This window comes from Sorex fumeus, unplaced genomic scaffold, assembly GCF_029834395.1.
Source record: "Sorex fumeus unplaced genomic scaffold, SorFum_2.1 ptg000274l, whole genome shotgun sequence".
NCBI lineage: Eukaryota > Metazoa > Chordata > Mammalia > Eulipotyphla > Soricidae > Sorex > Sorex fumeus.
In genome coordinates, this window is record NW_026606331.1 from 246,894 (window position 1) to 270,752 (window position 23,859).

The window sequence follows — 23,859 nt, forward strand, 5'->3', positions numbered from 1 at the left end:
GCACAGAGCTTTTTTTTTTTTTTAATTAATGAGACACCATGAGGTACAGTTGTCGACTTACAAACTTTCATGTTTGGGTTTCAGTTATACAATGATCAAGTACCCATCCCTCCTCTTGAGCCCATTCTCCACCACCAATGATCCCAGTGGCCCTCCCACCCACCCACCCCCAATCCCCCCCTCGCCCCGCGCCACCTCTGTGGCAGGGCATTCCCTTTTGCGCTCTCTTTCCTTTAGGGTGTTGTGGTTTGCAAGAGAGGTATTGAGTGGCCATCGTGTTCGGTCTGTAGTCTACTTTCAGCACACGTCTCGCATCCCAAGCGAGTCCTCCAAACACCCTTTACTTGGTGCTCCCTTCTCTATCTGAGCTGCCTTTTCCCCCAGCATGTGCTGCCGGCTTCCAAGTCGTGGAGCAGACCTCCTGGTACTTATCTCAGCTATGCTTGGGTGCTCATCTCCCATTCTGTTACTTTATATTCCCCAGATGAGTGCAATCTTTCTATGTCTGTCCCTCTCTTTCTGGCTCATTTCACTTAGCATGATACTTTCCATGTAGAACCACTTGTTTGCAAATTTCATGACTTCATCCTTTCTAACTGCTACATAGTATTCCATTGTGTAGATATACCAAAATTTCTTTAACCAGTCATCTGTTCCTGGGCACTCGAGTTTTTTCCAGATTTTGGCTATTGTGAACAGTGCAGCAGTGAACATACAAGTGCAGATGTCACTTCGACTATACTTTTTTTGCCTCTCTGGGGTATATTCCCAGGAGTGGTATTGCTGAGTCAAATGGGAGCTCAATTTCTAATTTTTTTGAGGATCGTCCATGCTGTTTTCCAAAAGGGCTGAACCAGTCGGCATTCCCACCAGCAGTGAAGGAGGGTCCTTTAAAGGTGCTGCTTTCTTTTTTTTTTTTTTGCTTTTTTTTTTTTTTTTTTTTTTTTGCTTTTTGGGTCACACCCAGCAATGCTCAGGGATTACTCCTGGCTTTGCACTCAGAAATTACTCCTGGCGGTGCTTGGGGGACCATATGGGATGCCGGGGATCGAACCCGGGTCGGCTGCGTGAAAGGCAAATGCCCTACCCGCTGTGCTATCACTCCGGCCCCAGGAGCTGCTTTCTTAAGGGTCAGCTCCACCCTCGGCTGCCGTGGGAATTCGGAAGACTGTCACCTTCCAACTTTACTTTAAGAAAAAATTTTTTTCAAGTCCTCAAGGGAGAATACAGCCAGGACACCAGCCCCGCACATGCCTGACCCCTGTCGGAGTCCTAGCAACAGAGGGTCCCCCGAGTGAGGCCAGACGCTGCCCAGCAGGGGACCCAGCACCACCAGGGGGGCCCAGGGATCCCTGTCACAGGCGGTCTGAGACGCACCACAGCCTCGGGCCCTTCCACAGAACCCTCAGGCCACTAGCGGGACTCAAAAGTGAGGCCCCCGGATGGAGCCCCCTGAGATGCGCTGTTTTTCTCTGGCACAGAAGGTTAGGTGGGGTCACACAGACGCCATATCTCATGCCAGACAGGAAGTGCCACTTTCGCGGTCCGGGGCCCTGTGACCACACCACAGATGGACGGGAGGTGCTTATCTTGACCTCGGCCCATCTCAAGGAAGAGCAAATTTGTTTTATTTTTTTTAAATGTGGGAGTACTGCTATTTATTCAGCCACTGATTAAGCTGATTGAATTGGGCATGAACTCCACAAACTTTTTTTTTTAATTGATTGAATTGAATCCCTGTGAGATGCAGTTACAAAGCTTTCACGTTCGAGATTCAGCCGTACGGTGCAGTTACAAAGCTTTCATGTTCGAGACTCAGCCGTACGATGATGGAAGTGCACACTTGAGGAGGAGCAAATTTAGGGGAGAGGAACGTCTCTTCCGGCTCAGATCCGAGCTGGGGCAGAAAAGGAAGCGAGGAGACGCGGGAGCCGCCCACCAACACCCCAGTGGGAAGCGAAGGACAGTGCAGGAGGCCAGGCAGGGGTTCGAGGGCCCTCCTCCTCGCCTCCACTCTCCCCTCGGGGAACCCAGAGTCCCGAGCGCCCAGAGCCTCCTCTGACGGCTGCTCAAAGCGCCAGCTCTCGATTCTGCCGGCCCGGACACCCAGCAACGCTCCTGTACGGGCGACGTGCTGCTCCTCAGGTAGGAAGTGGCCGGGCTCCGAGGCTGCCTCAGTTTCACTTTCAGTCCCTTTCCGGCCCCACGCGGAGCTGGGGGTGCAGGCAGTCAGGATGCATCAGCGAAGAGCGGGTGGGAGGGCTTCTCGTGCATCTGGGTTCGGCCCCTTCATCTCATGCCAAGGTCCCCCCTGACTCCATCTTCACCTGTGGCTCTGGGGGAGGGGGAGGGGGAATCCTGGGGGCCCGTGTGGGGGGAGGGGGCATGACATGAATGGAGCAACACTGGCCTGCACCACTGCTTGGGCACGTCTGAGCACATAAGGACGGTCTCCAGAGACCAGGGAGCAAACACAGCGGAGACTAAACTTCCCATCTCTTGCTCCACGTCCAGTGCTCCCCGGGACCTCTACTGGGATGCCTCATGTCAGAGCAACTTCTCCAAACCAGATCCAGGAAGAAGCCTCAGCTAGGCGACTGTCCGCCACAGCGCTGGGCGCCTGCCAGCTTCTCAGAGAGGATTTTAAGGCAAGGGTTCGAAAGGCATGTTAAGCACCTGGCACTGCCTTTGCCTGGATTTCTCTGTCATCAGCTGTGAGACGATACAGAACAGCAGCCCCCTGCTTAGTCATGGGGTGGGGGGACATTCCAAGCCCCCCGGGGTGCCACAGAAAGCAGTGATCCTTGGGGGCACCGTGGGTTTCCCTCCGAGTGCACGCCCGCAGTCACGCCCAGTTCACGCATCTGACACAGTAAGACACAAACGAGGGCCCCAGATCCGACAGCTCAGCTTGACCCACGCCCAGTCGCAGTGGGGCCTCTCCTGCGTCTCTCGTGGTGTTTGGGGATCAGGGTTGGCCACCAGTGATGACCAGGAGGAGCCCAAGGCCCCCATATCAAGCAGTGTGAGTGCAGGGGGTAGCATGAGGCAGGGCTGTAGCGGCGCCAAAGCCTTATCCATCACAGCAGGACTGGGGGCAGCCCCCCTCACACCCCAGCACGGCCACAGCCCACCAGGTCAGCGGGGGTCGCCCACCACCGGGCGGGCCAGGGCTGCCCGGCAGGCAGAGAGTTGGAAACCACTGCTGGATCACCTCGGTTACAGCCACCTTCGTGGCTGCTGTAAAGAGGTCGAGGGCCATTTTCTAGAAGTAAACGTCCGATTTGGCTCCTGACTTCATGTGCCAGCAAACTCCAGCCCCTTCCCGGCGTCCCCCGGAGACCCTCGCCCCGAAGTCTTGGGCTGTCCAGACTCTCACTGTGACCTCACTGTGGCCAAATCCTCTAACTTTGCTCTTGCACCCAGTAGGAATGTTCCAAAGTCTGCAGAAGGGGGCTAATATATGTATATATATTTTTGAGGACGAAGAACCTCCGGCTCCGGGCACATCTCTTTGATTCCACTGTTCTTCCTGCATTAACATATGCCTCAGAGACCTGGGCCCTACGCAAACAGGATGAGAACGCTATTCAGGTCTCCCAAAGAAGAATAGAAAGAGCTATGCTTGGAATATCACGTTTCACTCAAATGAGAGAACGAATCCGGAGTTCTGACATCCATTGACGATCAAGGATCAGGGACGCTGTCTCATTTGCCAAGGTGTCGAAAATCAGATGGGCTGGTCACGTAATGAGATTTAAAGACGACCGTTGGACTAGAGCTGTTACTGACTGGATTCCACGGAATGTCAAGAGACCGCGTGGCCGCCCACCTACCAGATGGTCAGACTTCTTCGTCAAGATCATGAACGATCGGTTTGAGGCCCTCCATGTTCCCGGAGCGAAGAGATGCCATTGGGCTACACTAGCACGCGACAGGGACAAATGGAGACGTTACTGGTGCCTGCTCGAGCAAATCGACAACTAACAGGAAGTTAAGTGATTAAGTGATATTTTTAACCACTTTACCACTCGATATCTCTTGAAGTTTCACGAGACTCAGTGCGTTGATTGACTGTTGTTTTGTTCGGTTCTGGACGAAGCCTTTGACAAGCGACATCAATGCTAAGAATTAGAACCTTAGAGTCGGGGTGACATTCCGCCTCTGATTCCAGCCCCTGCTGAGTGTCCAGGCGCCCTCAGAGAAGCCGTGTCGTGAGACTATCCCGCCGGTCCCTCGACTTGTTCTCTGGGTCTTCGCTTGCTATGTTTGCAGACAAAACAAGTCCCTCCACTCCATCTCGTGGGAAGTTCCGGCCACTGGCCCTTTGGACACTAAGCACCCTACCCCACCAGAACCTCAGGCCCGACTGCCCCGGGCTCAGGACGGAGCTGTGTGGGCCCCTGAGACAGATGTGCTCCCCGGCTAGTGGTGGCACTGAGACCCCAGCCCGGGGAAACCCCCACACCCATCCCAGCTCTCCAATGCAGCTCCCCAGGAAGGCTGCACACTCCTTCAGCTGGGGTCCCCTACTGGCCAGGCCAGTGACCATCCAGACCCGACAGGAAATGACTGGGCACTGCCGACCAGGCTGGCTCGGGGTCACGAGATACCAGTTCCAGGCGGACCCCGTAGCCCCTGTCCACTGCTGTCCACCCCCACCAGAGCCCATCACTGCACAGAGCAGGTGCGTGACAAACTGGGCACGCTGGCCCAGAACCCAGTGAGCTGGTCCCTCCTCCCGGGGCCCTCCGGGCAGTCACAGGCATCCGAGCACTGCTGTCCACGGGGCACTCGGCGGCCGCCCTCCCTCCCTCCCAGCACAGGCGCTGACCCTCCCCGCCGCCACCGCCGGCCACTCACCTGCAGATGGAGAACGGGGGCGGCACAAGCTGCTTGGGCCACGTGGGCGTCACCAGCAGGATGGACTCGGGCGCCGAGTTCCTCCTCTCCTCCTCCTGCTCGCAGGGGCCCAGGAACTCCACGGCGGCAGGGTAGAGGTGGTGGGCCAGGCCGGCCTTGGCAGGGGCGGCGGGGCCGGGGGCCCGCTCGGCGCTGGTCTTCCACATCTTGGAGGGGATGCCGCAGGAGTCGGCCGCCAGGCTGCTGAGCGCGTCCATGATCACGCTGGAGCCGGCGGCGGCCGGGGGGTAGCCAGCAGAGGGGCCTTCGTCCCGGGGCTGCGGCGAGGGGCTGCGGGACCGCTGGGGCGAGGCTCCGGGCAGCAGGGCGGCCGATGCCCCGGCACACGAGTGCCGCCGCTTGGCTCCGGGCGACGAGGAGCGTGAGGGCGGGCGGGGCACGGGCGAGTGGTGGCCCAGGCAGCTGTCCTCGGCTAGGCTGGTCCGAGGTGACATTATTGGCGAGGTTCTGGGGGAATAATGAGCAGGGATGTTTTGAAACTGGGGACACAGGTCCTCGGGCCCGGCGCCGTTATTGGGCGAGACGCAGGGTGAGGTGCAAGGGGAGAAGGAGTCGGAAATGAAGCTGGCAGAGGACGCGCTGCTGGCGGGGCTCAAGCAAGGCGGGTCGCGGTAGCCCTCCAGGCCGGGCACGGGCAGCGTGACGCCGCATGGGGGCTGCTGCCCCCCTGGCAGGCCGGCGTCTCGGCCTCCGAGGGACCCTCCCGCCTGATTCAGTTCGTGGGACGGAGTGATCTCAATCCGCGGGCTCACGCTCAGGGTCCCTGATGGCTTCACTGCGCTCAGAAAGTTCTGGGCCCCCACCCTAGCCGGCTCTCCGAATCGGGGCTCCCCCAGGAGCTGGGGGTCATAGTCCGGAGCGGCATCCGGGTACGCGAGTCCGGCGGACGGGCTGCCGACCTTACGTGCGCTCGACTCTTCTGGAAAGAGAAGGGGGGAGGGAGGGGGTCTTTTTTAAGCCTCTCAAACAGAATGATCAGCGCTGGGTGGCCGGGGGTGGAGGGCGTCTGCCTACATCTCCCCGCCGTTGCCACACCCCCTGGGCAGAGACTCTTCCCTCCTGCCTTGGAGGGGCTGCGGTGCCAAGAGCGGGGTGTGGAGGGGGGGCTCCTCCAGGCCGACCTGGGGGGCTACCAGACATCTGTGTCCCGGGCCCCTTAGAAGAAGGTGTGGTGGGCTCGGCCGGGCAGGCCCTGGCCATACTTACCCACCTCGGGGCACCCCCCCCCAGCCCTACCTCTGTCTAAATGCCGGGCGCATTCATCGACACCAACACCCACCGCACCGAGGCCCCGGGGAGGGGGGCCTGCCAGACACACACCCAGAAGCACCCCCCGAGAGCGAGGACCTGGACCCTGTGTCCCATCTCATCCTCGACTCCATGTCCCGGCAGACGCTGGGGCCCCAGGACAGAGGGTCCCTGAAGACAGAGAATGGGCAGGACCAGAGTCACACACACACACACACACACACACACACACACACACATACACACACACCCCAGACACGCCACCGGGGCCCCCTAAGGCGGTGCCAGAGCAGGACAGAATCCACAGACTTCCAATGCAGGGCGGGAGCGGGCGTCAGCCGGACCCGGAACCTTCTAGAGGGACCAAGGCTGGGTGTCGATCGCCTGGGACAGACACCCTGTCGCCCGCTGGCCTCCGTCCGGCCCTCGCTCTCCCCCAAGGGCCTGGTTTCCTTCCCGTCACCCGCCACGTCCCGAGGCTGGGCTGGCTAGTGGCTCCCACACGCGAGGCTCTTTCATGTGAGCCCCAGCCTCTCCCCTGCCTGCGGGGTCGCCTCTCTCGCGCCCAAGCCCCCCGCAGAGGCCCGAGCTCCATCCTGGCACCCCCACCCCCCCACATTGCGCCCACTCGGCCGCTTCTCTCAGTCCTCGGGGCCCTGGCCCGGCTGCCCCAAGGCCCCGTGCGACACCAGCCCCACCGAAAACTCGCCCGCACGGCCGCCCGCATCTCTCTGCAGCGCACACACACACACACACACACACACACACACGCAATCATACACTCACACAATCACATACATACACTCACACATACTTCACACACACATACACACATTCACACACACACAATATACACTCACACACACTCACATGCAATCATACACACACATACACTCAGACACACACTCACACACGCAATCATACACTCACACATACTCACACAATCACATACATATACCCACACATACTTCACACACACACATACACACATTCACATACACTCACACATAGTTCACACACACATACACACATTCACATACACTCACACACGCCATCATACACCCACACATACAGTCACACACGCAATCATACACTGACTCACGCACATTCACACACTCACACAATCATATACTCACACACGCACATTCACACATATGCTCACACACACTCACACATACACACAATCACACACTCACCACCCCCACACACTCACACACCCACACATGCAATCACACAATCACACACAGTTACACACATTGTACATCACTGTCACTGTCATCCCGTTGTTCATCGATTTGCTCCAGCAGGCACCAGTAACATCTCGATTGTGAGACTTGTTGTTACTGTGTTTGGCACATCAAATACACCACAAGGAGCTTGCCAGGCTCTGCCATGCAGCGGGATACTCTCGGTAGCTTGCCAAGCTCTCCAAGAGGGGCGGAGGAATCGAACCCGGGTCGGCCGCGTGCAAGGCGATAGCACGCCCTACCCGCTGTGCTAACGCTCCAGCCATACACACTCACATTCAAACACACTCATACACATTCACACACTAACACAAACACACACACATATGGTCACATCCATACACTCACACACACACACAGCCACACACACATTCACATACTCACGCCTACCGCACCGCTCCCCTCTGCAGAGCTAAGGCTGCCCCTCCCCCGCGCACACAGCCCCGCCTTCTCCGGCACATCCCTGCTGCAGTGCTCCCAGCAGGGCCCCGAGTCCTCCCCTGTAGCCTTTCCCTCTCCTGCCACACCAATGGCCGTGCTCCACTTCACGCCTGTCCGCACTTTCGTCCCGGCCCCTCCACAGGACCCACAAGCCCCCGCTCCCCACGAGACCTCCTCGAGGCTGGCTGAGTTCATGAACGAAGTTCATGACTGTGCTATAAACTACTCATGGGCGCGGAGAGCCAAAGCCAAGGCAGGAAGAGACCCCCGAGAGACGGTGATTGGGCAGGAGCACCTCAAACGCCGAACGCCATAACCCCAGAGGCAGAGGACACCGCGTTTAGAAACGCACCCAGAGATGTGACTTCATATGCACCCAAAGAAGTCGACGGGACTTGACTACCCTGCTGCAACCCCCAGAAATAGGGCAGACTAATGCCCATCCACGAGGGACAAGTTACATTCTAGCAAGTTCACCCCAGGGGATACAGTATCCAAGGGCAGAAGAGTGAAAGGGAAGGACCAGGAAGCCCCAGGGTCCAAGAAGAAGTTAGGCACATGCGGGGCTAGAGAGGGCATCCGTGTGCACACACAGTGCACTGGGATGCACGTGGACACACGCATGCAGTGACGGTGCACGCACAATCCAGGAGGATGCACCTGAGCTCACACACGTGCACACCAGACACAGCAGGAGGCAGGGGTGGAAAGGCAATGCCTCAGGGGGTTGTGATCATGTGATCACACACATGCAGGTACTTGTGCACAGAAGGCCTGTGCTGCAGGGTGTGTGTACTCATGCATGCACATACACCCCACTGCAGTATGCCTGGGCTTTCTCTGGAAATCGCAGGTAAGAGTTACTTCCTCCGGAGAGAGGTACTAAAATTTAGGGAGCAGTGACACAGCAGAACGCCAACTGATTTGTGTTACAGGGAGGGAAGAAAGTGTCATTCCCCAAGGAAAATCTTTATTTTCTAGGTAGGGGGCTGATCAGAGTGATACGGAGGAAAGCCACCCTGGTTCCGGAAGCAGGAAACTGATGTTCTTGTCTGCCGCTAGAAAGCCGAGGGACCTTGGAAAAGTCCTGCTCGACTCTGGCCCGATCTTATCACAACAGCTTCCTCACTTGCTTCTGGCCCGGAAGCCCTCTGCATTTTCTAGCTAGATCTGCTGAGGTCTAGATTCTCAGGAAGCTGCAGTTCACCATAAACTTGTATTTGCATGCATGCAAACACATGAACACACACACACACACACACACAGAGCCACAGATACACAGACACACACAAATACACATACAGACAGACTCACAGACACACACACACATAGACACACACAGACACATGCACACACACACACACACACACACACACATACACGCAGCTTCACAGCTAGCAAACAACAGGGGTTCTAATCTAAGAAATGTCAGTGTCAAACCGTGTCTGACATTAACAATCCTTGGCCGTTCCAACCAATAAAGCAAAAGACTCATGGCACAAACTCTGGCCTTATCAGAAAGCCTGAGTCACGTCTTATCAGAAACGCACCCTGGGTTGTTGTGGACAGTCACAGGACCAGCTCTGCACACGCCACTCACACTCCCCGGGGAGGCCTGAACACAGAGAAACAGTTCAAACAAAAAGCAACCGGCTCTCACTTGCCGAGTGGCAAGGTTTCTTGGCGCTCCCATAGATTTTGAAAGTTAAATAGCAAGCAGGAAACACAAAGGTAAATTGCTTGGTGGTTTTTTGGTTGGCTTTTTTTTTTTTTTGAGGGAGGAGGCACACCCAGCGATGTGCAGGGGTTCCTCCTGGCTCTGCACTCAGGAATTACTCCGAGTGGTGGTGGGGGCACCCTATGGGATGCCGGGGATCAAAGCTGGGTCTGCCCCGTGCAAGGCAAGCACCCTCCCCGCTGTTCTTCTGGCCCCCAACATGAAGGTCACTGTCCTGTCCACTGTCCTCCCGTTGTTCATCAATTTGCTCAAGTGGGCCCAGTAACGTCCCCATTGTGAGACTTCTTGTTACCGTGTTTGGCATATTGAAGACTCTCGGTAGCTTATCGGGCTCTCCGAGAGGGGCAGAGGAATCGAACCCGGCTCGGCCGGGCTGGCTGCGCGTCAGACAAATGCTCTACCGCTGTGCTATCATTTATATCGTTTCTCTCTAAGGCTTCTGGGTGGGGGATGGCTGTGATTGTCCCAGACCAAGGGCTCCTCATCATTTCGTTAAGCCCTGGAGTCTTCACTTTTCATCATAAACACCTGCGCCATGCACACAAGCTCCCACCAGCCACCACAGTGCCCACAGCGCCCCTGCCGAGACCCTTTCATCTCGGAACCCAGAGACCCTTTCATCTCGCTATCTTTACCGCCCTGCTATCTCCGCTTTTCCAGAAACCTTGCTCTTTCCCCCCCCTGGGGATCTTTGCAATCACCTCTTCTCTCATTTGCTTGTAAATATTTACTTCAATCCACTCACCAATGACTTGGAATTGTGTGAGTGAGGAAACGTTACACCCCACCCGTGGAGAGTCAGTACCAGCTCATCTGAGATGGATGCCAGCACTAGCGTAAAGGAAGATCAGGGGGATCAGGGCGAACCACAAGAAAAACGCAAGTTGCTAAAATTAAGTGAGACTGGGGACGAAAGGCTGCAAGTCTGTACCTTCAGCTCCCTTGAGGTCCTGGGCGAAGCTGCAACGAGCCCAGATTTTTGTTTTTCAAACCCAGATTTTTTAAGTAGAGCTGTTCAAAGACTGTTGCCACGTGGAGAAGGACCCCACCACCATTCGCATGCAGCTCTATAGCCCACCTGGGGTCTACAGCCTTTTTGTAAGGCCGGAGGTAGAGGAGGGAAAGGCAGGAAAGAAAAGCATTCGAAGCAGATGCATCAGGGCAGTAGACAAGGTGCCAGCCTTGCGCTCAGCCGACCCAGGTTCAATCCCCAGCATATGGTCCCCTGAGCATTGCCAGGAATGATCCCTGAGCACAGAGTCAGGAGTCAGCCCTGAGCACTGCCAGGCGTGGTGCAAGGACCAAAAACAGAGAGAGCGGCTCCTCCGGGAGATGTCTCCGGGGACCGCAATCAGAGAAAGCGTTGACAAGGAGAAGGCCACTCTGCCGGCTACTCCTCACGGTCCCCTAAAGTCCAGCCCTAGTGCTGAGAGACCCCTAACCCAACCGAAAGGTGTGGGCAGAGATGAGGGTCACAGGTGGCTGTTCTGGCTACTCTGAGTCCATTGCCTTTGCCCATGCTGTTCCCTGTGTCCAAAACTCCCTTCCATCCCTTGCCCTTGTCTCCTCTGGTCCATCGCCTCCTCTCTCAGCCCTCCCCGAGTCCTCAGCAGAGAAGGCAGCTTCTCCTCAGTGATCCCAGAACCCCGAGTCTCACTAGGAAGTCTCTGCTCGCTGGATTCTTCTGACTCCTTGATGGGCCGTGAGCTTTCTGCGGGCAGGCAGGGGTCAGTAACAACCCCACGCCGGGACGGGGAGACGGGACAAAAGGGATGAAACACAGGCTTTGCACGCAGGAAGCCCGAGTCCCATTCCCAGCTGTGTATGTTTCCCTGAGCACTGCTAAGAGCAACCCTCGAGCACAAGAAATAGAAACAGATCCTGAGCACTGCTAGGTGTGGTCCCAAAATAAAGCACACACACACTCACATACACACACACACGTGCACACACACACACATGCATGCACACACACATCTCCAAACACATCTATCTGCCTAGTGTCTCCTATGGGGCAGACTCACCCCCAGCTGAACCCCTAGCAGAGAACCATAGCCTGTGAGCCTCAGGGGTGACCCCCAGCGGACACCCCCACAAGCCCAGCGCAGTCACCGTGAGTCAGGCCACTGAAATGATTCAGAAACACCAGCCGCTGACCTCACGCTCACCTTTCCCTGCCGCAAACCCAAGGTGTATACCCAAGAGCCAGACCCCAGGAATTTGGGGGACATTACTAGTCCTTCTCACTAACTGCTGCCCTCCACACGCCCACCGGGTCTGAGAAGCATCTGCAGGAGACCCCAACTCAGACCTCCCTGGATGCAGAACCCCCAGCCTGCTACTGGCCTGCACTGTGGGAGTGCCTCTGGGGGGTACGAGCAGAAGCCAGAGTGGGGGCCCCCAGCATGGGTGCACCATCTCCTCCAGCCCAGAAAGGCCTGACCCCACACTCTGGGAAGTGCAGGTGCTGGGTGGGGGGGAGGGGCCGTCCTCCTGACAACTAGGGCACATTCTTTTAGAATGTTCACCACCATCCCTTTGCACAGGATGAAGGCAATGATGACTTTTCGAGGCCTACTAGGGCCACGTGGTGGGGGGGATGGGTACAAGGACTCCTTTGTGCACCCCCAGGGACAGGAGGCTGAGCCTGCTGTGGCTAGCCAGTGCCAGGCTGCCCAGCCAAAAGCGCAGGAGAAAAGGCACGACAGAGAGGCCCCTGCGCTGTCCGTCTCGGGCTCCAGACGGTGGAATGTTCAGGAAGCAGCAGAGAATGAGTGAAACAGAAACCCAGCCCGGGATCCCGCCGAGGCGGCTGGCCTGCGGCGAGGGCCGGCAGAGCGTTTAGCAGGACGGACTCGGAGGAGAGGTGCCAAGGGCTGGCCAGCCGAGGTGCGGGTGAGACATCACAGTCTGTCGCCATGGCACCGCGGAGGATGCCCCAGCGGCGCGCTCGGGTGCGGGGGAGCGCCAGGAGCAGGGGACCCCGCCAGACCCGCGCGCACAGGCTGCAAGGAGGGCAGGTGGATGGGATTTTCACCCGGCGGCGGCTCCACCCAGGGCCGCGCGCTTCCCTGAAAAGCTGCAAAAGACCCGCTGCGGGCTCAGAAATGCAACCCGAGCACTTTGCAAAGAGCGCCCCGCACCCTCAGCGCGCACGCACAGGGCGGGCATCAGGTGCCCAACGGCGAATCGTGCGTTAATAATGACCAAGAGTCAGGCTGGCACTCCATTCCCTGGGGAACGACACGTGTGCACAGGCCCTGGACATGAAAGGTGAGAAAATACACATGAAGACCAGGCCGGAAGCACCAGAAAGGAGCTTGGGGGCGGCTTTCCCTCCAGGCCAGCAACCTGGAGCCCCCTGGAGAGCAGCCTGCGCCCTTCGCTGACCTTGTCTGTCCTCCCAACGCAGGCCAGCCAGGACGCTCGGAACTGCTCCCGGGCAGCTGGCCATAAGGCCAGCGCCGAGGACCCGGGCCCAGGACATCTGCAGTCGCTTCCTGATTGGCTGCCCGGGAAGCGGTCTGCAAAATTGCTCCCTGATTGGCTGCTGGGGATGCTGGCTGAAAAGCCGCTCCCTGATTGGCTGCTGGGGAGGCTCGCTGCAAAGTCGCTCCCTGATTGGCTGCCGGGGAGACTGTCTGCATAGTCGCTCCTTGATTGGCTGCTGGGGCAGGCAGAGCGATGCGCATAAGCAGCACTAGGTATGCCTAGGGACCCCAACTGCAGGCTCCGAGGTCATCGCGGGGAATGGGAACAGGCAGGTGTGAGGCTCATCGCGGACCCTGCCTAGGATGGAGAGAGTCACTCCTGCCAGGTGGGTCCGTCCAGAGGCTCTGACTAGGGGCACTCATGCTCTCCCGAAGTGCTGAGACCTTGGGATATATTCCTTCCAACCATGCCCCTCGCTGCAGCTTACACGAGCCCCATTTCCATGTGACCGATGGATAGGCTGTCGCTCAGCAAAGCGCGGATCCGCCCAATCCTCCAAGCAGGGACCCGCTTCCCAGTGGAGAGCCCACTTGGACAGACGGGCACAATTTAAAGGGCGCCTGGGCTGCATCTCTGCATCACTCAAAGCCCAGAACAGCGCGAGACAGTCCTTCCCCTTTGCCCCAGCCTGTCAGCCTGCGGCTTCCTCACAGAAAGGACAAGGGGGCATCTGCTCAGAAGACTCAAAGAGGCCAGATAAGGCTCCCTCAGAAGCAGACAGGATGCCCCGGTCAGGGTCTACAACAGGACTGAGGCCAGCAGACAGCCCCCCTCTCTCATCCTCTAGCCACAAGCTTCTTATCCATTGGGGTGTGGGGTGGGGGTGTAACTGGATGTGGTGGCTCATGAAATTTTTGTTTTAAAATACATTTAGGATTAATTATCAGTAGATGTTTGACTTGCACACCTCCTTCCTAGACTCAGGGTCAAGAAAAAAATCTATCAGGCGAAAGAAAGGGGGTCACAAGTGGAGTAGATTTAACACATTGGCGCTGGTGCACTTAACAGATTTAACAGCTGGGGCTTAAACTGTAGCACTTAAACAGTGTCAGCATGCTAAGAAGCCCTGCTCCATGGCTGGAGCGATAGTACAGTGGGGAGGGCGTTTGCCTTGCACACTGCCGACCTGAGTTCCATCTCCAGCATCCCATATGGTTCCCAAAGGACTCCCAGGAGTAATTCCTAAGTGCAGAGCCAGGAGTAACCCCTGAGCATGGCCAGGTGTGTCCCAAACACAAAAACAACAACTAAAGAAAAAAAAAGAAAAAAAGAAATCCCTGCTCAGTGGGCCAAAATAATAGTACAGTGGGTAGAATGTTTGCTTTGCCTGTGGTTGACCAGATGTATCCCCAGTCTTCCATATGATCCCTGAGCCCACTGGGAGTGACCCCTGAGCACAGAGCCTGGATTAAGCCCTGAGCACAGTTGAGCATGGCCCCAGAAGAAACGGTGCTCAAACCAATTCAGCCCTGACCCCTCCTCGTCCTGACACCAATGTCCCAACGCCCTGCCTGGCTCAGCCTACCACAGCGGATTTCCACCTTTCTTTCGTTCCACTCAAACGCCAAGTGGAAACTTCCCCTCACGGACCGCGGGCCATGTCCCACTCAGCCTGGGCAGAGATTGAAAACAAATTCCACATTGGCTGGCAGGCTCCTCTTCATTAAGACTTTCCCCTGGGGCCTGCCCTGCAGGGCCGTGTTCCTGGGGCCCAGCACCCTGGATCAGGGGACCCCGCCAGTGCAGGTCATTAACAGCATTGCTCGTCCTCCCTGGCCACAGAGGTGATATCACGGGCTGTGAGGGGGATATCAGGCCTGCACTCGCCCGGGCATCATGCGGAGAAACTGCCCCTGGCTGTCATCCCAAGAGTAACGGGGAGGCCCTGGGGCTGAACACTCTCCTTCTCTCTGCCTTTGCAGACAAGCTCCACCAGTTATGATCAGGACCTTCCTAAACCCTGGGCTCTGAAGCACTAACCACCTTCTTCCCTCCAGGAAGCGCAACCAGGAGAAGCTAACTTAACATTCTGCAAAGCTGGCTTTCGGAGATTCATTGAAAAGCCACCTGAGAGGCTGGAGCAGTAGTACAGCGAGTAGGGTGTTTGCCTTGTATGCAGCCAACCCAGGTTCAATTCTCAGCATCCCATATGGTCCCCCGAGCACCGCCAGGAATGCATGAGCCAGGAGTAACCCCTGAGCATCGCCGGATGTGACCAAAAAAAAAAAAAAGTCACCTGAATTTGTTGAAAAGGCCCTGTGGAGAAGGCCCTCCTTCCCCCGATGCCCAGATTTGAGTCAGCCAAAGTCTCTAGAGGCCAATTCCGGGAAGTGGAGGTAGGAAGCTCCACGGTGCTGCCCTGGGCTCTCTCGACACCCCCTCTGACAGGCTGCTTTGGCAGAGGGAAAAAGCAGGGACGGGTCCCGGCTAACATGGCACAGATTCTGGCACAGATGCTAGTTGATGGGAAACCAGGGGGCCGAGGAGAAGCCCCACAAGGGTGTGGCTGAGGGAACCCAGCTGGGCAGAGATGCCCCGGGAAGGGGCCTTGTTCTCTCAGGTGAACAGAACGGAAGTTGACAAGGCTGCTCTGAAGGAACAGGGAAGGCCGGGTCTCACGAACAGGCGAGCACTTGGTGTTGCTCTTGTTTCAGGCAAATTAACCAGGAAAAAGATAAGAGGACCAGAGAACTAGCACGGCGAGAGGGCTAACTTGCCTTGGATGTGGCTGACCCAGGTTTGGTGCCTGGCACCACACAGGGTCCCCAAGCACCGGCAGGACTGATTCCTGAGCAGGAACTGGGAATAAGCCCTGGGCACCATTGGGAATTCCCCCCTTCCCCTCATTCCTCCCCCCCCCCAAAAAAAAGAACAAGACATTTTAACTCCAAACCTTGGAGATGAAGTGATTATAAAATTCATTTTAGGTTTCATGCTAGTTTTTGATTTTCTGAGGCTTTATCTTTGAGTGCCACAGGCCAATCTATTAATAAAATACTCTCGTGTTAGGATTCAATGGAAAGAAATGGGGGGGTGGGGCTTGGGGAATAGCCGGGAGGGAGGAAGTCCTCTGGCCTGGGTCCCTGACCCTTGGCGCTGGGCAGTGGAGTGAATAATGCCACAAGCTCTTCTTTCCATGTTTGGGAGAAAGAAGAAAGTCCAGAGCCTTCCTCTCGCCCTAGGGGTGACATATGGGCTCAGCACTCACTGTCCCTTGAAGGACTGAGCCTTGCACTGAGCTCAGTTTGGGGACAGGAACCTCCCACCTCCAGCCACCAGCCAGGAAAGCTGAGTTGGGCCAAAACTCTGCCTGTGGCTATTTCCGGTGCTGGTGGGGGAGGGAAGGTGAGAGGAGGAGGAGGAGGAGGAGGAGGGTGTAAGGGGAGGAGGAGGAAGTCCCTTTGTGGGGAGAAACCACAAGGCAGCTCATACTGAGCTCCTGGGGGCTGCTGCCTCCGGGTCCTGACACAGGCGTCCCAAGGGGCCAGGACAAGACCCCCCACCCCGACCACAGCAGTCACAGGCCAGACACTGAGGAACCACTCCATGCTGGGCTGAGGCGGGGCCAAAGGTGGGTCTGTAACATTGGCCCTGAACGCACAGCATGTGTATGGGTGACACGGTGGCGCCACACAGCCCACGAACAGCAGGGACTCTTGATGCCACGCTCACACCACCCTCAGTTCCCCAAAGACCGGGGCCAAGATGCGGCTCCAAAGAGCCAAAGTAGCTGAAAACGGGGATCTGGGAGAGGCCTGGAAGGCCACTAACACCAACACGACCAAAACCAACATCACCACCAATGCTAAAAGCCACCAACACTAACACCAACACCACCAGCACTAACAACACCTTCACCAACACCAGAACCAGCACCACCAACACCATCACCAACAACACCCTCACCACCAGCACCAAAAATACCACCTACACCATTACCACCAGAACTAACAACACCATCACCAAAAACACCATCACCACCAACACCAACACCAACACCATCACCACCAGCACCAACAACACCATCACCAAAAACACCATCACCACCAGCACCAACAACACCATCACCAAAAACACCATCACCACCAGCACCAACAACACCATCACCAAAAACACCATCACCACCAGCACCAACAACACCGTCACCAACAACACCATCACCACCAGCACCAAAAATACCACCTACACCATTACCACCAACTAACAACACCATCACCACCAACACCACCACCAACACCATCACCACCAGCACCAACAACACCATCACCAAAAACACCATCACCACCAGCACCAACAACACCAGCACCACCAGCACCAACAACACCAGCACCACCAACAACAACACCAACAACAACACCAGCACCACCAGCACCAACACCATCACCAACACCGTCACCACCATCATGCTGGTCTTTGATTTTCTGAGTCTTTATCTTTGAGTGCTACAGGCCAATCTGTTAATAAAATACTACAGGGTTGGGATTTGATGGAAAGAAACCAGGGTGGAGCTCAGGGAATATGCCAGGAGGGAGGAAGTCCTCTGACCGCAAATCCTGTCACCACAACACTACACAACACCATCAACAACAGTAATATTACCAATACCAATAACATCATCACCACCAACATTTTTTAACACCATCACCACCACTGCCACCAACACCAATGACACCATCACCACCACCACCAGTAACAACACCGCCACCACACTAACTACACCAACACTGTTACCAACACTAACCATCGACACCACCAGCAAAAGCACCGACCACACCAGCACCAATGCTAAGAGCTCCACCAACACTGACACCCACACCACCGTCGCAGCCCACCTAAGACACACAGTCCCACCATACCACAGCGGGAGCTGTGCCCGCCCACCAGGCCGGCCCTGCCCTCCCATGGAGAGCATCAGAGCCACGGCCCCGCCCACCTATGTAAGTGCCACCGTGTACTTAGAGACCCGCTGCCCGCCCGCCTCTGGCCACGCTCCAGGCACTTAGCGGGCCAAGGTCGCACAGGTCAGCAGACAACCAGGTCAGAACCTCAAGCCAGGATTCCTAGCTCCAACGAAGTGCGCTGACTTGCCACCTCCATGGCTCCCGGTTAAGGGGAGCAGGGACCCCGGGTGGCAAGGGAGACAGACGCTGGGGTGGAAAGAGCAGAAGGTCTGTGTCTTCCTGGGCCTTCCCTGTTCCTCTCGCTGCAACTTTTACAACAAGGCAAATCCCAGGCGTTGGTCGTGAAGGTACAACTGTGATCGCACGAGTATCAAAGAAACAGGGTGACTTTCCACCCCCCACTTCCTGCACTGCCTTCTGGGGTCCCCGGGAAAGCTGGGGTCAGCAGCTGTTTCTGGAGAGCCTGACTGCTCTCACAGCTGTGGGAAGTCGTGCTGGGGTCCTGGGGCCGGGTGGGGGATCCCCAAATGCTGGGGGTCAGGGCGTACCCTGCATGGCTCTCAGCAAAGCTCCTGAGCCGAGTCAGCCCTCCCTGAGAGGTTGGAGCTAGCGTGCACCCAGGGGTGGCCACCCACGCCCATCTGTGCTCGGACGCACCCCGACCCCAAGCGGAGGCGGAGACTGTGGAGCCGGTTTCCAAGTTTGGGTGGATCTGTTTGTTTGTTGTCTGTTTGGGCTTGGGGGCCACACCCCACCTGGGGCTAGGGGGTCCTTCCCCTGTGCCCAGGGGTCACTCCTGGTGGTGCCAGCGACGGACCCCAGGCCTCTTGCATGCACGGCACGTGCTCCAGGCCTCGCCCGGTCTCAGGCTGTAAGAAAACGTTCCCGGCCAGACTTGCAGACCTCAGGTGGGTCGGGCGCCGGGAAGACAAGCCTGAGACGAGAAGGCGACTCAACGCAGGCCGCGCTGTCCCCAGGCCCCTCCTGCCTCTGCTCCAGCTGCACCGGGAGCCTCTAGACTCTGTTTGTACAAAGCTCATTAAGGCCTGTCCCTAAGTCGACACACAGAGCAGGGCGCTGAATGTCACATGTGAAACCGCTGCTCACGGCGCAATGCTATTTTTAGTAAGCACCAAAAAAAAAAAAAAAAAAAACCCTCACGCTCTCTATCCCGGCTCCGTGCGTCCCTGCTTGTTTACCAGGCTTCCGTGCCCACACTGGCCTGGGGGAGACCGCATCGAACATGTCGCGGTCCCCCCGCCTTGGAGCTGGCACAAAGCCGGCCTTCGGGAGGGTTTGCTGGAAGGAGGGGGGCCCCGGGGGATGGGCAGGGAGCAGGTGTTCCTGAGGAAGGCGCGGGCCCCTGGGGGTGGCTGCCAGCAGGGCCCACACTCTGCCCGGGAAATGGCTTCAGTGGTGATTAGGGGTGGCAGGGCCACCTCCGCAGGGACACGCAACGCATTCACAGACCCTCCTGCCCCCGGTATACAGGAGCTCCGGCTTCTACCAGCTTTCAAAGGGCTGTGACCCCCCCCCTCAATTTGAAGGATCTCCCCTCAATTTAAGACTCTGCCATCTGTTCCCTCACGTGGGAGGTAAGCAGCCTCTCCTGGGGCACTGGCTCAGTCCCAGTCTGGGGGTGGCCAGGGCACCCCGGAACACGCCCACTTCTCCCAGTGGACGCCCAGATGGGAGAAATAAAACTGCATGGGAGTCGCCGGCGAGCGAGCCCGAGAACGCGACTTCCGCCCCGTCTAGGATCGCTCCCAGGCCTTCCCCTGTGCCGTGAGTCACTGCCCGAGTTCACTCGGCCACACCGGAGCTCTAGGGAATACAGCGAGTCTATTCTGCGTGATGAGGCGGGCATGGGGTGGAGAAGGTCTTTAAGACGCATCATGTGTGGGGCTGGAGCGATAGCACAGCGGGGAGGGCGTTTTTCTTTCACGCAGCCAAACCCAGGTTTGATCCCCGGTATCCCATAGGGTCCCCCAAGCACCACCAGGAGGAGTGCTGAGTGATTCCTGAGTGCAGAGCCAGGAGGAACCCCAGAGCATCGCTGGGTGTGACCCAAAAAGTAATAAATACATACATAAAAATAAAACGCATCATGTGTGAGCCAGGGAGATCGTCTTAGGGTGGAAACGCGGGCATACTGCCACAACCCTGTTCCATCCCGGGCACCACACAGGAATCCCTGTGCACAGAGCCAAACACCGAGCGCGGCGGAGTGTGGCCCAAAGACTGAAACACTAAAAAACAAACAAAAGACAAATTTATCAGCACCCAGGGGGTCGCTCCGTGGCCAAGCACAAGCTTCCAAGCGCGAGGCTGTGAGTTGGAGCCTCAGGACCTTGCCCGCGTGCCGAGCGCAGCCTGCAGCCGTGGGGGACGCCCTCGCCTCCTTCACAAGCACGAGAAGTGTGGGGAAGGAGCACAGCTGAAGAGTGAGCACGTGTGAGCATGTGTACACGCACCGCGCCGGGTGTGCAACAACCCCCACTCACTGCAACCAAAGCTGGTGAGAGGGATGGGATGGGGGGGAAGAAAAGGAGGAAAAAAAGACGTAATTGACCAAAACTGACTCCAGCAGAAATAGAAAGTGTGAATGGCCCAAGTTCCACAAGAAATACAGAATAAGCCACAGCACAGCGGGCCACGGAACAGCAGGCCACGGAACAGAAGCCATGGCACAACAGTCCACAGCACAGCAGGCCACGGAACAGCAGGCCACGGAACAGCAGGCCACGGAACAGCAGGCCACGGAACAGAAGCCATGCACAACAGTCCACAGCACAGCAGGCCACGGAACAGCAAGGCCCCAGGGCCACATGGCTTCCGGGAGCCCCAGCCCAGACTCACAAATCAAGACATTCTCTTCGCCACTATCCCTACCTTGCTCCTGAGCACAGAAATAAACCCCCAGCCTGACAACACGCCAGAAAGCTCATCCCAGACACAGCCCTCCTGACTCCTGCTGAAAGGAACCCCAAACATCACGAAGCAGGCCAGCACCACGGTACAGAAATAAGTAACGCCGTATCCCATGCAGAAGAGCTCGCTCTTTTTTTCTTTTTTGGTCACACCCAGCAATGCTCAGGGGTTCCTCCTGCCTCTGCACTCAGGAATTACTGCTGGTGGTGCTTGGGGGACCATATGGGATGCCAGGGATCGAACCCTGGTCGGCTGCGTGCAAGGCAAATGCCCGACCCACTGTGCTATTGCTCCGGCCCCCAGAAGAGCTCGCTCTTTGCGGATCTACTGAGACTCGGCCTGTTCAGAGATCCAAGAAGAAATTCCTACTTTCCCGTAGAGGCCGAGAAGACTCGGGGAATAACTCCTGCTAATAAAAACCCTCGAGAAAACAGGCCGGAAGGACACCCCTTCTCCTAAGGTACCCCCCATCCCACCCCTGGAGGCAACTCCAGGTGTGCTCGCGTGCATGGGTGAGTTGGAAGAGGGGAGGGCGCCGACCCTCACAGTGCACCCCTGGGAGTCACTGGTGCAATTGGGGTCCCAGCAGGGCTCCAGCCTGGTGTGGCTCCCAATCCAGCCCCCCTGGGCGCCAAGCTGGATGAGTGAATCCACGGCAGCCCACCAACCTCGCCTCGTTCCCCGAGGGCCAAGATAAGGCGTGTGGAAAGCGCCAGCCTCAGATTGGGGACCCGTCTGCAGGGCTAAGTGGGTGAACCCCATGGGGAGGCCATGATGCGCCCCTCGCCTAGAGCAAGCCGGTCTGGAGACTGACTGCCACGCCGACACGCCACGCAGATCCGTGACACTCCAGTGTGGGGTGGTACCCGACCCCTTCTAATCTGCTGCGGGGTCTCTCGCCAGGGAGCAGCGAGGGTCCCACACCCCAGACTCACATGCAGACATGGGGGACGCTGCCCATGCAGCTGCTCTGCCCCCAGGAACAGGCCTCTGCCTCTCTGCCTCGTGGGTGGGGCTCCCTGGGAAAAGGGCTGGGGCACCTGCACTGACCTTACCAGGAACAAAGGCCAGCAGTGAGCGAGGACGGGGGTGCAGTGGGGGTGTGCAAGGAAGCAGACCCGGGTGCCCGCACTAACATCTGGGGAGGCCAGCGCCAGGCCCCCAGCTGGGACCTCTTGCAGGAACCTCTCGGGGTTCACACGGCCCGTCTTGGCCTAAGCCAGGATGTCAGTGAGCGGCCGAGTGCCAGGCCAGAATCAGGGGTACACCTCCTGCTTCTCCCGCTGCACAGCACAGCCAGACCCCTTCCCAAGGAGTCACTGGCTGAAGCCACCGAGATGTCCCCCCAGGCGGCAGCCCCCAGTGAGACCACACCCACAGTCTGCACAGGTCTGATGCCGGGTCTGATGCAGGAAGAAACTGCCCCTCCCTCTCCCCAAAATCATCACTCCATCCCCCCCCCACCGGGGAGAAAGATACCCAGAGGGCCCCCATGGGATATCTCTCCCACTCAGCTTCGACAATCAGCCTCCGAATTGCCACGGTCGCCAGAGGAAACCCAAGGCTGGTGAGATCCGCCTAGAACACGGGCATCATCTGCTTGCAAACTTGGGTCAGGATCAGCTGGGCAGAGCACCCACACACAGGCCCCGCGGGGCGCTGGGGATTTCAGGCTCTCCGGCTCATCTTTACAACTTTTCTGGACATCCGGCGCAGTCCCACCAACGACTATTAATTTTTGCAAAAGAGAGAGGGGGGCTTTAAAAAATTAAAAAAAAAAAAGATTGCAGGTTTTTCCTGTGGTCATTTAGACACCCATCTGGCATCCACCAGGTACCACTTGCCAAGAAAAATTATACAAAGCACCTCCCCTCCAATTTGGCTTGGAAACTATTCCCAGGAAATCTCCCCCGCACCCCTGAGAGAGAGAGAGAGACAGAGACAGAGAGAGACAGAGAGAGAGAGAGACAGAGAGACAGAGGGAAAGAGAGAAATAATAAAACCCCACTGATTGTGAATCTGGAAGGGTGTAAGTATTAGTTCCTTGCAAACATGACTTTGATCTTCGGCGGCAGAGAAGGGAGGGCCGATTCCTAATTGTGCCTTTCAAAGCCGGGGATGGGATCCAGATGCAACTGGAGCCGGCCTCTTCCCGGCTAATCATTTCCAGCTCGGCCCGATCCTGGAGGTTGAGGAACCCAGTGCTCGGGGTACCCAAGGGAGGGGGACCCCCTGAAGGTGAGGCCAGGCCGGGATGGAAGGAAAGTGAAAGTTCCAGGGCCACGTGGGGGAAGCCTCGAGCCCCCAGTTGGGTAGGGGCGGGGGGAGGGGAGGGATGGGTCATCCCAGGGGGCTGCACCCAAGGCGGCCCCTCCCTCACTCCCCCCACCCCCGCACGCGTGGATGTGCCCGGTTTTCGGAAGTCACTCCAAGCTCCCTCGCACGCTCCCTCTCGCACGCTGGCTGGCCGGGCTCCAGCGGGGAGGACCGGGCTGCCAGCCCCCCCACCCCCACCCCCACCCCCGGGGCTGACAGAATCAGGAAGCCTGGTGGTTGGGGTTTTGTTTTTTGTTTTTTGTTTTTTTCCAAGAACAACCTGCTAACCAGCAAAAAATACACTGAGGTTCGGGGCTGGGGGGACGTGACCCCTCCTCCCTCTGACTCCGGCTCCTGATAAACACCCGAGATGAGAGATGGGCCGGGGTGAGCCCGGGAAGTCCCCAGCGCCCCTTCCTGCCACCCGAGAGCCCCGTGTCCGCTCCCCACAGCCCCAGCCAGCTGGCATGGGACCCTCCCAGAGAGGCCCGGCGCCTTACACACACACACACACACACACACACACACACACACCAGCACCAGGACCCAGAGAGTTCTGGGTCATGCTCACATGGCCCGGGAGGGGGCCCTGGGCCAAGCAGCCGCTACCGCTGCAGAGCAG

At 57.5% G+C, this 23,859-nt stretch overlaps 1 protein-coding gene across 1 annotated transcript in view; it reads right to left on the minus strand.

The window, feature by feature from the left end:
• The window catches only part of NFATC2 (nuclear factor of activated T cells 2), an 89,832-nt gene that overhangs the window by 65,395 nt on the left and 578 nt on the right, over positions 1 to 23,859 (minus strand). Inside the window, exon 2 of the mRNA XM_056109505.1 lies at positions 4,864 to 5,842. Coding sequence (XP_055965480.1) covers positions 4,864 to 5,842 — 979 coding nt within the window. The remainder of the gene's footprint in view (positions 1 to 4,863; positions 5,843 to 23,859) is intronic.